The sequence below is a fragment of the Dysidea avara genome, chromosome 5 (assembly GCF_963678975.1).
Source record: "Dysidea avara chromosome 5, odDysAvar1.4, whole genome shotgun sequence".
NCBI classification, from domain to species: domain Eukaryota; kingdom Metazoa; phylum Porifera; class Demospongiae; order Dictyoceratida; family Dysideidae; genus Dysidea; species Dysidea avara.
Genome location: NC_089276.1, coordinates 9,165,635 through 9,181,840, shown reverse-complemented (window position 1 = coordinate 9,181,840; position 16,206 = coordinate 9,165,635). Strand labels below are relative to the sequence as shown.

At 37.8% G+C, this 16,206-nt stretch overlaps 1 protein-coding gene across 1 annotated transcript in view; it reads right to left on the bottom strand.

Annotated features, from left to right (window-relative positions):
* The window catches only part of LOC136254979 (uncharacterized), a 143,201-nt gene that overhangs the window by 126,489 nt on the left and 506 nt on the right, over positions 1–16,206 (bottom strand). Inside the window, exons 2-4 of the mRNA XM_066047700.1 lie at positions 9,687–10,031; positions 8,007–8,390; positions 2,222–2,524 (exon numbers count right to left, since the gene is read on the bottom strand). Coding sequence (XP_065903772.1) covers positions 2,222–2,524; positions 8,007–8,390; positions 9,687–10,031 — 1,032 coding nt within the window. The remainder of the gene's footprint in view (positions 1–2,221; positions 2,525–8,006; positions 8,391–9,686; positions 10,032–16,206) is intronic.

Here is a 16,206-nt window from a genome sequence, read left to right as displayed (position 1 = left end):
AGCCTTTCTAAGATGATTACTACATCTGTACAACGATTTTCAAAGCATTACCCTAAGCGGTTTATCTGGTAGGCGTGGCAAGCAGTCGTTTTTTATTAGCTGATCTCGATTGCATAATTGTTACACACTGTTGGTTTTTTCGTTGTATCTTCCTGGTTTTTAGCTCGATTTCTTTCAAACCACAAAAGGTTTGAGGTTCAATAGTTAACCTATTCACCCACCGATTTTCAGCTTCTTCCCATACGCGGTTTACCCTGTAGGCGTGACAACATATTGGTGTTATTTTTCGTTAATAATCGCTCATAACTCTTTGCCTGTTTATCGTATTCCAGCCAAAGTTGGTACCGAGATGCGCCTTTATATCCCCCTTCTGTGTGCCAAATTTCAAGGCAATCGGATAACGCGTTCGCATTTTATAGCAGTTTTTTTAAGTGTGCAACAAGAAAAAGAAAAATAAGAAGAAAAAAAAAAAAAACGAAGAAACTGAGCCAATTTTTGAAGTCGCATATCTCGGGAACGCGCGAAGCGATTTCGCTCAAATTTGGAATGTGGAGTGCTGCAGTTAGAGGGAATGTCCACAGCAAAAATCGTCTTGTTTCATCAAGGAAGCACAGAGCTACGGAGGTGCGAAAATTGCGTTTTCTTTCTTCCTGTCAATATACTCACGGGTGTTACGCGCCGGCTTCTTGGGCCGCACGACACACTACCGTGTGTCTTGATTCCTGTCAATATACTCACGGGTGTTACGCGCCGGCTTCTTGGGCCGCACGACACACTACCGTGTGTCTTGATACTATTCAAACTATCGAAAGGCACTGCTACGATGATCAGCCTATCTACAGTCCAATTTTCAAGTTATTCCTGTACTCGATTTACCTTGTTGCCGTGACAGAAGTTTAATCTTTTTTTATGTGAATGAAAGCTCATGACTCCTTGGATATTCCTCAGATTTACAGCAAACTTGGTACGTGAATCCACCGTTACATGCTCTTCATTTGTGCCAAAGATTAAGGCAATTGAGTTACACATTTGAATTTTATAGCATTTTGTTGCAAATTGTGCAAAAAGAACAATTGAAGCCCCTGTAGCCCCCCCATATGGCATAAGAAGAAAAAATGAAGAAATTAAACCAACATTTTGAACACCCATATCTCACAAATGGCTGTTGCAAATTTAATCAAAGTTGCTGTGTGGCGTACCCTACCTGGCAGACAGCTGTAATGCAAAAACGGTGTGCTTTGGAGAAGGGGCCATGGAGCTATGCACGTGTGAAAAAAGCTGTTTTCCTTCTTCCTGCTAATATACTCACGGTGTGGTACGCCGGCTTTCTTGGCCGCATGACACATTACCGTGTGTCTTCTATATAAAAATATGCAATATGCTACAGTAACAGCATATGTACCTGTATAGTGAAGGTCATTAATCTTCAGTTTCTACACTTTACGTTAATTTTTAGTTTCTTAGGCAGCGTGGGAGGGCAGATTTTTATTTTATGTTTTACTGACTAGATAGTTGAATTAGTTAGCTAAAATGACTCAGAATACAGTTTTCTTGGCACGTCAATTATGCACCTATAATATTGGCAATATTTATATGGATAGTAAGAACAATGTGGAGTAAAAAATTGGGTTTGTTTCTGCCAATTTCTTGCTTACTACTGTCAAAGCCGAACAACGAGCTCTGGTGTAAACAATATAGACTTCAAAACACAGGATTTTAAACCCTCAAGCCTTGTACAGTAGTAGCATCCTTGAGTGCTAAACACAGGACCATTAGGTTACTAAAACTTAGACATACATTTGAATATTTCTTATAAGAGTGTCCCAGCATGGGCACATCCACACCAAATTTTGTACAAGCATTTCTTAGGACCTATCAACCAACATCAGCATTTAGGACTTCATGAATATTGTTTGTAAAGATGCAAAAGCATTTACAGAATAGGGTAAATGCTTTAACAGACAGTTGTTTGGTATTTTACTTGTGTGTCACAATAATAATAGTTCAAAAGAAGAGTTACTTCCTGGTTATTATGTACAGCTTACATGTTTTATGAAATTCTTAGAAATTTAAATGTCATATGCATAACTGTTGAGAAATTTGTCAATGTGATATTCCTGCTATATTCCATAATGACCCTTAATTGGCATCAATAGAATATATATTGTATCCTTCTGTACATATACCAGAATTATACATAAAAACATTGACACTTGCTTACTGGTAGTGAAAAGATTATCCAGAACAATTTCCAAACTATCACTTCCAATAGGGTTAGAAACAGTACATGTATAATTCCCAATATCACTACTACTGATGTTACTAATGCTGTAGGTACTTTGGAAGACTGCAACAGATCCAGTGTAAGTCACACTTGTAGTATTGATGTTGTTTTGTAGTTGAACTCCATCCTTCATCCAAGTAAAAGTATCTGGTGGTGATCCTTCTGAAGTGCATGTTAATGAAACTGAATCACCCTGTGCAGCATGGATTGTTTGTGATGTTGTAGTCAAAACAGGTGGAGCTATAAAATGTGAGACCATTAACATGTGCACAAGAACTTCAGCTACATCTGTACAAGGATCACTAATTTATGTTTAAGCATTAATAATTCAATAACATTAATAATAGTCATAAATTATTATCATCCACATCATTGCAGCCATATCATGGCCGCCACCTTTGATTTCACAACTTCTTTCACCCATAGAACTATCTGATACCAATCTAATTTACAATCATATAATACACACAAAAACAGCCAAACTGTATTAAAAGGGGGCAGCCTTTAAAAAGCCTGGATGAAAAGAGTTACAAAATCAAAGGTGGCTGTCTTGAAATGGCTGCAATGATGTTGATGATAATAAATTTTATTAATGCAAGAAAGCCATTATTAAAATTTATTATCATCAACATCATTGCAGCCATTTCATGGCCACCGCCTTTCATTTCACAACTTTTTTCATCCAGGATTGTTGAAGGCTGCACCTTTTTTATACAGCTTGGCTGTTTTTGCATGGATTTCACTTCTTTTTGTAATTTAAATATATACCCAAAGCCAGCCATAAACTGGCTTTGATGTTTGTTTTTACACAAATCATTGTTCTTCTTATCTTCTACAGATGCATTGAAGATGATATAACCAGAAGTAATACAGAAAAACAACTTACCAATTTGTATACCAAAGCCTATTTATACTAACATGATTTTGTGCTTGCTTGTTCACGATTATATAAAACGTAATATATGTGTAGTGCCTGCATTTATTGCAATGATGTTTTTAAAGAGTAAATTCCTTTCAAATTAGGTATATTATTTGTCTAAGATTTTGCACTGACTGTTCTATTAGAGTATTTCAATTATTCATGAAAAAATCTGATAAGCTGCAGTTGCTCAATTTACAAAGCACAGAAATCTTGCACCTTTTGTGCTAGACTACAATTTACAACCTGTTGTGACAAGTTTGATTAGCATAGCACTTATTATGATGATTATGATGACGATTGGCGCGAGATTGTTTTAATAGTAGTGTACTACCCCACCGATCTGCTCGACTTACTGCTCTCTCTCACTCATCTGGTACTAGCAGTGGATGGCTCAAAGCTATTCCTCAAGTCTCCCTTGTTCTGGCTATTCCTGGTCCTGAGTTTGTTGTTGGCCTTCGTTTGTGGCTCGGAATCCCTCTATTTCCACTTTTCCCATTATGTGTGTGTCTTACTTCCATTGACCAATTTGGTGACCATCTTCTAGAATGTTCTCATGGTCCTATGAGAATTCGTCGCCATGATGCTCTAGTTGACATTGTTTGTCATGCTTTGTCCCAGAGCCACTCAGGAGTTTTGAAGGAACAACGTGTTCTTATGAAGATAATTCTCGCCCAGGTGATGTGTACCACCCTGACTTTCAGCATGGTCGTCCAGCTTATTTTGATGTGTCTGTTCATAGCACTACCCAGCCTTCTCACATTTCTTTTTCTTCTTCTTGTGCTGGGGTAGCTGCTGCAGCAGGTGAGTTAGCCAAGGACCAGAGACATCAAGATGCTGTAGAGGAGGCAGGGTGTGACTTTGTCCCACTTGTTGTAGAAACTTTTGGTTTTTGGTCACCATTTGTGCTTCAGACCCTTCGTACCATCACTGAACGCACCACAGCCAGAAGTGGTGCATCAACCAAACAGGCTCGTAAACATTTGTTACAACAACTTTCAGTTTCTTTATGGACAAACAATGCCCGTATGATTTTACGGTACTGGGCTTTGCAGTGTGAGGACTCTGATTTTCCTTTCCCCAAACCCCTGTTGTAATTAATTGTGTTTGTAGTTTAGTTGTAGAGTAATTTGTATTGTAACTGTATTATTATTAATCCATGGTTCGTATATTAAAAAAAAATAAAAATCTGTACCATAATATGTGACCTAATTTTAGAAAACCGTCGATATCCGCACAATTTTCAAAATGCATTTTAATTATTCTTTGTTTTCTACAGGGACAGAGGAATGGACTAGCCAAGTTTCAGCTTCCTAAGTTAAGCAGCTTTGGAAATACAGCACTAGATAGCCGTACGAGCAAATAATTAGAAATGTACAGGAGCTATCGAGAAAAGAATCTACAGGCGCTTACATAAACCATTATAACTTGCTGATACAACGACGTATGGAATTGAATCTTGGCTCATTGTGTTCGCCATGAATTTGTGCATGCACCAAAGTATAGTTTTTTCCTCAGGCCGGCTTGTTTGTTCGAGAAGGAAGGCAAATTCACTGAAAAACGATCGTTGGTAAATTCTTTCATCACCGCAACATAAACAAACGTCTGTAACTTTGGAATCTTTTCGTGTAGGGAGATGAAACAAAGATTTTTGTACTCCCTATGGACAGGCGAACACGATGATTCCCAGGATTTATCCATTGGCGGCTTAATTCGCCCACCAGCGAGGCGATAAAAACTTGCGTATTTTTTTTCTGGAGCTTGCGTTTTTTTACCCGTGGTTTTTAAATGCGTTTTATTACAAAAGTACTGTTGTGCGTATATCGATGGTTTTCCAAAATTGGATCACATATTGGCTTTGACTAGAGAAACTGTAATAGTATTGTATTTATTTGATTACTTTTGTAATGCTCTAATAGAGTGCACATTTATTTTGACAATTTCTAATAGAACACACATAGAATGTTCTAAAACAATCTAGATCTTCCATTGGTAGATCTATGAAATTATGAAGTTTTACTACTGAGTAGCTTTCAGTTATAATTTTCATTTTATAAAGTAGAAATTGAGTGAGGAGATCAGCCATGATAGCAGCGGCTCAGTGCTTAAGTTTTCAGTATGGAGGTCCCAGGTTTGAACACTGGTCAGTTTTTATTCTACATTATTATGTACCTTTTTAAGCCTGCGGTGACTGTTCTATTAGAAAATTTCAGCCCAGAAATTTACAGTTGTTTAGCTTTTGCCTTGTAACTCTATAGCTGTCAGTGTGATTTCTTTTAAACCACAAAAAGGTTTGAGCTATGATGGCTACCCTATATGCATACCAATTTAAGTTATTCCCATATGCAATTTACCCTGTAGGCGTGACAACAAGTCGGCCTTTTTTAATGCAAATAATCATCCATAATTCTATGACTATTAATGATATTTGCACCAAACTTGGTACGTAATTGTGCCACAATGCATTCTTAATTAAAGTGTACTAAAGTTTACAATAATCAAACTACGCATTTGAATTTTATAACGGGTTTTGTAAAGTGTGCGAAAAGAAGAATCTAAGCCCCTGATCCCCCTTAACAAAGAAATTAAGCTGATTTTTGAAGGCTTATATTTCATGATTGTATTAAACAATTTTGCTCACATTTGGTATGTGGAGTGCTGAAGGTGGAGGGCATTTGCGGCATAAAAATGATTCCAATTCAAGAAGGGAGCACGGAGCTGCGTATGCATGAAAATCGTGTTTTGTTACTTCCTGTTAATATACTCACAGTGTGGTGCACCGGCGTTCTTGGCTGCACGACACACTATCATGTGTCTTGATTTTGTGATTGCTTGTTTATGGCTATATAAAGTATGTAGTGTTTGGATTAATTTTGTAATAGTAAAGTAAACTCCTTTCAAGTTAGGCATACTATTGATCTATAAAGATTTTTTATATCAAATTTGTTATGTGGGGTGCTGAGAGTGGAGAGTGTTTGCAGTATAAAAATTGTTCTAATTCAAGAAGGGAGCATGGAGCTCTGTATGCATGAAAATCATGTTTTGTTTCTTCCTGTAAATATACTCACAGTGTGGCGTGCCAGCTTTCTTGGCCACACGACACACCAGGGGCATATCTAGCCCAAACATGGTGCCCAGGCAAGCCCATTACCTGTACAGCTAGTCAAGTAAACAACCTGTGTGGGTTCATACATACATTCATCATTCATCAAAACGTTGCTTTTAAGTGTATGGCATGGCAATTGGCTAGTAACAGTTGGTAACTCTATCTGTATGCATATAAAATAGCTTGACAGGCTACAATCGTTCTCTAGCTACAATGCATGTATTGAATGTGGGACTGCACCATCACGTACCACACAAAAGGATGCTTCAACTCATAATGAACAACACTACTGAACCAACTTGTGCATATCACAAAACCATCATAACATCGTTCATCTAGTCAGTAGGGACACCATTCCTGTAACCAGCCTCCAACTCTACCACACCCTGCTGAGTGATCCTATAGACAAAGTATCATACTACAGTAGTTCTCTCACATTGTTCCCTAAACACTCCTTTGTCGTAGTCGTATCACAATACATTCCGACACTGATTATTCAGTATTACACCTCTACCCTGCTACTGAAATCAAGTAGCCAAACAGCTAGTCATCTAAGTATTTTCCACTTCTTGCAGTCTTGGCAAACTCTAAACTACTATCGCCTCAATGCAACAACAAATTGGCACCATTTGTTTTGGGGGCACATATCCATGTTTCAGAAATTTAGTAAGTCTTAATCTACAGGGCTATTATTAGAAGTAAGACCTAATTAAATGCACAGCAGTGCTTACTACCCATAAAAGAATTCGCTGCAAGCATTTGCTAAAGTCAATGCTGCCCTAGTGAATAGAATCTGATCGTAATTAACAAATTGAAACAGTGTATTTGCGTGACTGCCATACCAGTAGATTTTCTGATGCCAGGGAAAGGTGATCTGATGTCTGGGAAAATTCCTGAGTACCATATAAAACTTTTGAGGGGGGGAAACATTCGAGGTTTTTGCGATTATGCTGCCAACTGCGAATGCTTTCCACTCGAACATTTTGTGTGCATAACTACTATACCTTTTTGCATTTTGTAGGTCTTCATAGCCAGAGCAGCAGTTTTGCAAGCTCACATATTTGACATTCTTTAATTGGATTGTGTTTGTTTGGGAACGCTCCATTTTTTAATGCTCAACACATGGTGCTGCTTAAGTATGTCAAGCTCAAGAAACTGACTTAGCCAGATCTGGAGGGGTCCTTAAGTGCTTATCACGTTTCACCAGGAGCTTAGCCACTATCCACGAATGTTTTCCCCGTGAATTGCAAGATTTCTAAGCAACCACGAATATTTTCCTGCAAATTGCAATGCTTCTGTGCATCCACAAGAGTTTTCCCCCTCAAAAGTTTTGCTGTATACGGTATTCCCGGGAGTAGACGCACCATTGCAACACACTACTGTATGTCTGGATTCATATAATAATAAATTATGTATTAAGTATTGGTATGACTATTTATTCATGGTGAAAAATTAACTTCACTAGTGTCTGTGTGTGTGCGCATATATCAAATATATATTTAGTCCCATATAACAAACAAAGGGGAACTTTACTATGTTAGTAGTTAATGTGAACACAGTGAAACTTTCATGTACATGCCCTTTTGCACAACAAAATTGTTTTAGCTATAGAAGTAATAATTACTAGACAAATAAAATGAGACTGGGTTACAGTATATAACTATGCAGTGTTCTGTTGTGATGATCTATTAACTCACTTCTACTTGACAAATAGACTCCAACTCTGACACTCTCTTCCATCATGCTACTGTTCCTCATCATACACGTGTAAACACCTTCACTATTTGTGTTTGCGCTAAGTGCTCTACATAAAAACACATTGATGACTCCAATGAAATTACTAATAGTTGCTCCACGAGGCTGTATCACAGGACCATTACAATGTCCATCTTGAATCATTGTACTACCAAAAAGTAATCCACCAAGATCGATGTTATCATTACTAGTAGGCCCCAATCCACTAATACACCGAAATAGCAATCCAGTACCCATCGGAATGATTCTTGAATAATCTTCAATCATGTTGGAAGCAGACACATCACTACTTCCACTACTTTCTGGGCCCCCAATAATGGCAATTCCTGTATACAATACAAAAAAACTACAGGTAGTCTTTTACATGTGCATGCACAGGCCACGAATTAAACTTCACTCACTATACAATACTACCTGTAAACAAAAAGCAATTGTGCCATATCTTTGATGAGACAGTTGCTGAAAAACTAGTAAATATTACTACCATCACATAATGGTTCCCTTCTACACAGACAGTCACTGATAATGCTCTTTCAGCAATACAAGAATACATTTGGGCCGGATCCCAGAGATTTTGAGTGGTTGTACTCATAGTTGTGCACACTATTTTAAGGTATGATGTAATATTTAAGTCAGCAATTATCTTTATTGTGTGATACTCAACTGCATGTGCTAAGAATTCCAAAACAGGGGGTCTGAGGGCATGCTGCCCCATGGAATTTTTTGAAATGTACACTTTGAAATAGCATTTAGAAGTTATTTTTGATTGTAACTGCTAATGCAAGACATATACTTGATCAATTAGCTCAATGCAATGCCATGCAGATGAATCACTATAACTGCTGAAATCCGATTTGAAGACAACTAGTATGAACAGTGGCGATATTCTATACTGAATGCTCTATAAGAGTATTGCTATAACTGTTCTATTAGAGTATTTCAATATTCAAGTAGCAGAAAAATGGTCTGGCCAATGCAGAACCAGGCGGACCGTTGGCTCCAGCCATGTTCGCGTTGAGTTGAATCCTCAAAAAAATTTAATAACCCATGGATGCAATTACACACGATCTTGAAATTTGGCTCATTTGTAGTACTGTTAATATTTCAAAATCTTTTTGTTCAAATGTTTGACATAATATTTACGGCCAATCAAAATTTTCACAATATATATTACCTATGGGGAAGCCATATAAGCACAGTATCCATTACAGCCCTTTCCGAAACTTGTAATGGAGCCCAACCGTATGTGTCTGTTGTTGACACCTTTGCTGTTACCAATAATCATCTGGTAGGCTGAAATGTTAACTCTGTTGAGAAAAAAATCCACTTTTAATTATTAGCTGTTTTTCAGGATTCAGCTCAATGTAAACATACTATAACAAGTCGCTTATTCTAAAACACTTCACTCATTATTAGAACAGTTAGCTGCTGATCATAAGCTTGAAAGCATAAGTACATTTGAGCATAAAAGACTTGATTTTAGTACTATAAGCATAATAGACAAAAGTTTGAGTATAGTAGACAGGTTGTCGCACTTTTTATAGGATAGCTCAGTGGTGTATGTAGGGGCATATAGTATCTGTCATGCACTCATAAACATATGTCACTACACTGTATTTTACCTGATATACGAAGTGTTAATGGTTCACTGGTATAGACGACACCACCAATTGTTACAGTACAAGTGATGGTACCAGCATCCTCTGCAGTGAGATCATTCTCAGTTACACTTTGTGTTGTCTGACCAGTAGGAAAACATGTTGGATTACCACTATTATGAGCAGGATGAGTGTAACATCCTCCAGTGTTCCACTGGTAGTTTGTCACTGTAGGTGTTGACCTATCACTTAATGTCACCATACATGTCAGAGTGACACTATTCAATATGGGATAGTCAAATGTGTTAGTAGATCCACTAACTGCTGTACCAGCTGGATTACTGACTATGGTAACTGTGTATGTCGTATCTGTATAAATGTAAAAGACTATACTGCTACAAACGTTACACAGTATACCTGTCTAACTTGTAAGTTACATCTAATCCAAAACAGCCAAGCTATAAAAAAAAGAGTGTGGCCAAGAAATGGTTGTGATGGTAGGTTAATGGTAAAAATTTTAATAATAACAATTCAGGTGAATTTTGTGCCAAGACCAAGCAGCACCAAATTCATCTGAATTGTCGTCTTTATAATTTTTACCATTAACCTACCATCACAGCAATTTCTTGGCTACCATCTTGAATTTGACATCCTTTTTCACCACAACCTTTCTGGAGGCCACACTCTTCTTTTACAGCTTGGCTGTTTTGGACTAGATATCATTTCTTTTTGTATTTGTATACCCCAAAGCCGGACTATGGTCAGCTTTAGGGGCTTTTTAAATCTATCTTCTTTCCTTTTCCACAGGAAGAAGAAAAAGATATAATTTAATCATAATCATAATCAAAATTAAAAGCAAATTTTTAATACTTTAACTATTTTTTATTTTAACAGTAATTATACAAATTATATATATATCTAATCCAAAACAGCCAAGCTGTAAAAAAAGTGTGCGGCCCTCAGAAAGGCTATGGTGAAAAAAGATGTGAAATCCAAGGTGGCGGCCAAGAAATGGCTGTGATGGTAGGTTAATGGTAAAAATTTTAATAATGACAATTCAGGTAAATTTTGTGAAGTGGCACAAAAATTCGCCTGAATTGTCGTTATTAAAATTTTTACCATTAACCTACCATCACAGCCATTTCTTGGCCGCCACCTTGGATTTCACATCTTTTTTCACCATAGCCTTTCTGAGGGCCGCACACTTTTTTTACAGCTTGGCTGTTTTGGATTAGATTTCATTTCTTATTGTATTTGTATACCCCAAAGCCGGCCTATGGCCAGCTTTGGGACTTTTTTAACCTATGTTTTTTTTCTTTACTCCAGGAAGAAGAAAACATGAAGTAGATGTACTTTAAATATTTTATCAGTAAATGTACAAATTATATATATAATACATGTGACCGGATTTGCGAAAAGGGGCCTTCCACACACATCCAATTTGCCAACTTTGACAATTGATAACTTCAGATTGGAAAGAGGTATTGCCTTGAAATTTGGGCAGTGGTGATTTCTTTGTAGCTGAACTCTCTACAAGGCAATGTCTTCTAGCTGATCTCTCTACAGGGAGATTTGTTTGTAGCTGAACTATCTACAAGGTAACTACTTCTAGCTGATCTCTCTACAGGGTGATTTGTTTGTAGCTGAACTCTCTACAAGGAAATCTCCTAGCTCTGTACAGGGTGAATTGTTTGTAGCTGAACTACCTACAAGGTAACTTCTTCTAGCTGATCTCTCTACAGGGTGAATTGTTTGTAGCTGAACAATCTACAAGGTAACTTCTTCTAACTGATCTTTCTACAGGGTGATTTGTTTGTAGCTGAACTATCTACAAGGTAATATCTTCTAGCTGATCTCTCTACAGGGTGATTTGTTTGTAGCTGAATTCTGTACAGGTGATTTGTTTGCAGCTGAGCTCTTTACAGAATGGTTTCTTCGTAGCTGAACTCTCTACAAGGTAATATCCTCTAGCTGATCTCTCTACAGGGAGATTTGTTTGTAGCTGAACTATCTACAAGGTAACTTCTTCTAGCTGATCTCTCTACAGAGTGATTTGTTCGTAGCTGAATTCTGTACATGTGATTTGTTTGCAGCTGAGCTCTTTGCAAAATGGTTTCTTTGTAGCTGAACTCTCTACAAAGTAACTTCTTCTAACTGATCTTTCTACAGGGCTGTTTCTGGCAGAATTTTCTACAGTGTGATTTCTTTGCAGCTGAACTCTCTACATGGTGGTTTCTTTGTAGCTGAACTCTCTACAAGGTAATTTCTTCTAGCTGATCTCTCTACAGGGAGATTTGTTTGTAGCTATCTACAAGGTAACTTCTTCTAGCTGATCTCTCTACAGGGTGATTTGTTCGTAGCTGAATTCTGTACAGGTGATTTGTTTGCAGCTGAGCTCAAGTTATTTGTTTGCAGCTGAGCTCTTTACAAAATGGTTTCTTTGTAGCTGAACTCTCTACAAGGTAACTTCTTCTAGCCTATCTCTCTACAGGGTGATTTGTTTGTAGCTGAATGATCTACAAGGTAACTTCTAGCTGATCTCTCTACAGGGTGGTTTCTTTGTAGCTGAACTCTCTAAAAGGTAACTTCTTCTAACTGATCTTTCTACAGGGCAATTTGTTTGTGGCTGTATTTTCTACAAGGTGATTTCTTTGCAGCTGAACTCTCTACATGGTGGTTTCTTTGTAGCTGAACTCTCTACAAAGTAATTTCTTCTAGCTGATCTCTCTACAGAGTGATTTGTTTGTAGCTGAATCCTGTACAGGTGATTTGTTTGCAGCTGAGCTCTTTGCAAAATGGTTTCTTTGTAGCTGAACTCTCTACAAAGTAACTTCTTCTAACTGATCTTTCTACAGGGTGATTTGTTTGTAGCTGAACTATCTACAAGTTAATTTCTTCTAGCTGATCTCTCTACAGGGTGATTTGTTTGTAGCTGAATTCTGTACAGGTGATTTGTTTGCAGCTGAGCTCTTTGCAAAATGGTTTCTTTGTAGCTGAACTCTCTACAAAGTAACTTCTTCTAACTGATCTTTCTACAGGGTGATTTGTTTGTAGCTGAACTATCTACAAGGTAATTTCTTCTAGCTGATCTCTCTACAGGGTGATTTGTTTGTAGCTGAATTCTGTACAGGTGATTTGTTTGCAGCTGAGCTCTTTACAGAGTGGTTTCTTTGTAGCTGAACTCTCTACAAGGTAACTTCTTCTAGCTGATCTCTCTACAGGGTGATTTGTTTGTAGCTGAACGATCTACAAGGTAACTTCTTCTAGCTGATCTCTCTATAGGGAGATTTGTTTGTAGCTGAACTCTCTACAGGTGATTTGTTTGAAGCTGAACTCTCTAAATGATGGTTTCTTTGTAGCTGAACTCTCTACAAGTTAACTTCTTCTAGCTGATCTCTCTACATGGTGATTTGTTTGTAGCTGATTTCTGTATAGGTGATTTGTTTGCAGCTGAGCTCTTTAAATAATGGTTTCTTTGTAGCTGAACTCTCTCAAGGCAACTTCTTCTAGCTGATGTCTTTACAGGGTCACTAGTTTGTAGCTGAATTCTCTACATGGCGGTTTCTTTGTAACTGAACTCTCTACAAGATAACTTTTTCTAGCTCATCGTTCTACAGGGTAATTTGTTTGTAGCTGAATTCTGTACAGGTGATTTGTTTGCAGCTGAGCTTTTTAAAGAATGGTTTCTTTGTAGCTGAACTCTCTACAAGGTAACTTCTTCTAGCTGATGTCTCTACAAGGTCACTGGTTTGTAGCTGAGCTCTCTACATGGTGGTTCCTTTGTAACTGAACTCTCTACAAGGTGACCTCTTCTAGCTGATCTTTCTACAGGGTGATTTGTTGAAGCTGAACTCTCTACATGATGGTTTCTTTGTAGCTGAACTCTCTACAAGGTAACTTCTTCTATTGATCTCTCCACAGGGCGATTTGTTTGTAGCTGAACTCTCTACATACAAGGTGGTTTCTTTGTAGCTGAACTCTACAAGGTGATTTCTTCTAGCTGAACTATCTCTTTCCATAGTTGCATGAACTCCCTACAAGGTAACTTCTTCTAGCTGATCTCTCTACAGGGTGACTTATGTGTAGCTGATCTCTATACAGGTTTCTTGTTTCTAGCTGATCTCTTAAATTTTCTTCAGGGTGACTGCTCTATTAGGATGACTGCTCTATTAGAGTATCTCGATCTCGCACTTGCTGCACTAAGTTGGATTTCGTGTTATAACTCCGTGACTTTAAGTCTGATTCTTCTACACCATTGATGAGCCTTTCTAAGATGATTACTCCATCTGTACAACGATTTTCAAAGCATTACCCCAAGTGGTTTATCTGGTAGGCGTGGCAAGCAGTCGTTTTTTTATTAGCTAATCTCGATTGCATAATTGTTACACACTGTTGGTTTTTTCGTTGTATCTTCCTGGTTTTTAGCTCGATTTCTTTCAAACCACAAAAGGTTTGAGGTTCAATAGTTAACCTATTCACCCACCGATTTTCAGCTTCTTCCCATACGCGGTTCACCCTGTAGGCGTGACAACATATTGGTGTTATTTTTCATGAATAATCGCTCATAACTCTTTGCCTGTTTATCGTATTCCAGCCAAAGTTGGTACCGAGATGCGCCTTTATATCCCCCTTCTGAAGTGCCAAATTTCAAGGCAATCGGATGTGGCGTTCGCATTTTATAGCAGTTTTTATAAGTGTGCGACAAGAAAAAGAAAAATAAGAAGAAAAAAAAAAAACGAAGAAACTGAGCCAATTTTTGAAGTCGCATATCTCGGGAACGCGTGAAGCGATTTCGCTCAAATTTGGAATGTGGAGTGCTGCAGTTGGGGGGCATGTCCACAGCAAAAATCGTCTTGTTTCATAAAGGAAGCACAGAGCTACGGAGGTGCGAAAATTGCATTTTCTTTCTTCCTGTCAATATACTCACGGGTGTTACGCGCCGGCTTCTTGGGCCGCACGACACACTACCGTGTGTCTTGATATACATATATATATACATATATACATGTATTTATTACTTGCCAATTATTTTCTACAGGATAACTTGTTTGCAGCTGATCTCTCTGCTGAGTGACTTCAAATGTAGCTAAACTCTCTACAGGGTGATTTGCGTGTAGCTGAATTCTCTACAGGATTCTCTCTACAGGGTGACTTGTTTCCAGCTGAACTCTCTACAGGGTGATCTTTTCGTAGCTGAACTCTCTACAGGGTGCAGGATGGGTGCTGAAGTGACTTGTATGTACTACAGAGTGACTTGTTTGCAGCTGAACTATCTACAGAGTGACTTACTTGTAGCTGAACATTTAATAAAGTTCTCTACTGGGTAGTTTCTTTGTAGCTGAACTCTCTACAAAGTGACTTGTTTGTAGCTGAATTCTCTACAGAGTGACTTGTTGTAGCTCAACCCTCTACTGGGTGACTTGTTTATAGCTGAACTCTCTTCAATGTGACTTGCAATGCTCTTAATCTCTACAGCGATATATTTGTAGCTAAACTCTCTACAGGGTAACTTGCTTGTAGCTGAATTGTCTATAAGATTAACTTTTGGTAGCTGAACTCCCTACAGAATAACTTGCAATGTATTATAATTCTATATTGGAGTAAGTTTGCTCCCATGCATAAGTGTGCTCAGCATGCACAAATTATAAATATAGCACATTGCATTTAATCATTATGCAAATGCAGATGCTAGCATATGTCTAGACTATACCACCTGTTGAGTATGAGGAAGAAGATATTTTTCAATAAGGCACAATAATGTTACTGTACACTGTACAAAATGAAGTGTGCCAGATACACATACACTGTGTCTGACACACCAAAAATGTTGCAATAGACACACTTATGAAAGTGGTGTGTGTATTGCAACATTTTTGGTGTGTCAGACACACTTCATTTTTTACAATGTAACATAGAGTATACAGCTACTGTACAGCAAGTACTTTTTGTAACACAAAAGTGATGTGTCACAACACATGTCATAATGCCAAAAATTTACAGTGTGTGCCTCTTAGGAGGATCTCCTAATAATTATGTGTGGTTTACAATTATGAGAAAACCAGTATTAACATAAAATGTAACCTAATTTTAGAAAACCGTCGATATACGCACATTTATCAAAATTTGTTTTATTGGTTCTTTGTTGTCTACAGAGACAGAGGAATGGATTGGCTACATTTCAGCTTCATAAGATAAGCAGTGTGGGAAATACAGCAGTAGACACTCGGACGAGCAAATAAATCAATATGTACAGAAGACATCGAGAAAATAATCTACAGACGCTTACATAAACCATCATAACTTACTGAAACAATGGCGTACAGAGTTGAATCTTTGCCCATTGTATTTGCCATGCATTTGTGCATCCACCAAGGTATAGTTTTGCTAAAGATATTCTTCTGTGATCCGGAAGGAAGGTGAATTCATTGAAGAAAAATCATCGTATATTCTTTTGTCACTGCAACATAAACAAACGTCCGTAACTCAGAAACCCACCTGTATATGAAGATGAAACAAGGATTTTTTAACTTCCTATGAATAGGGA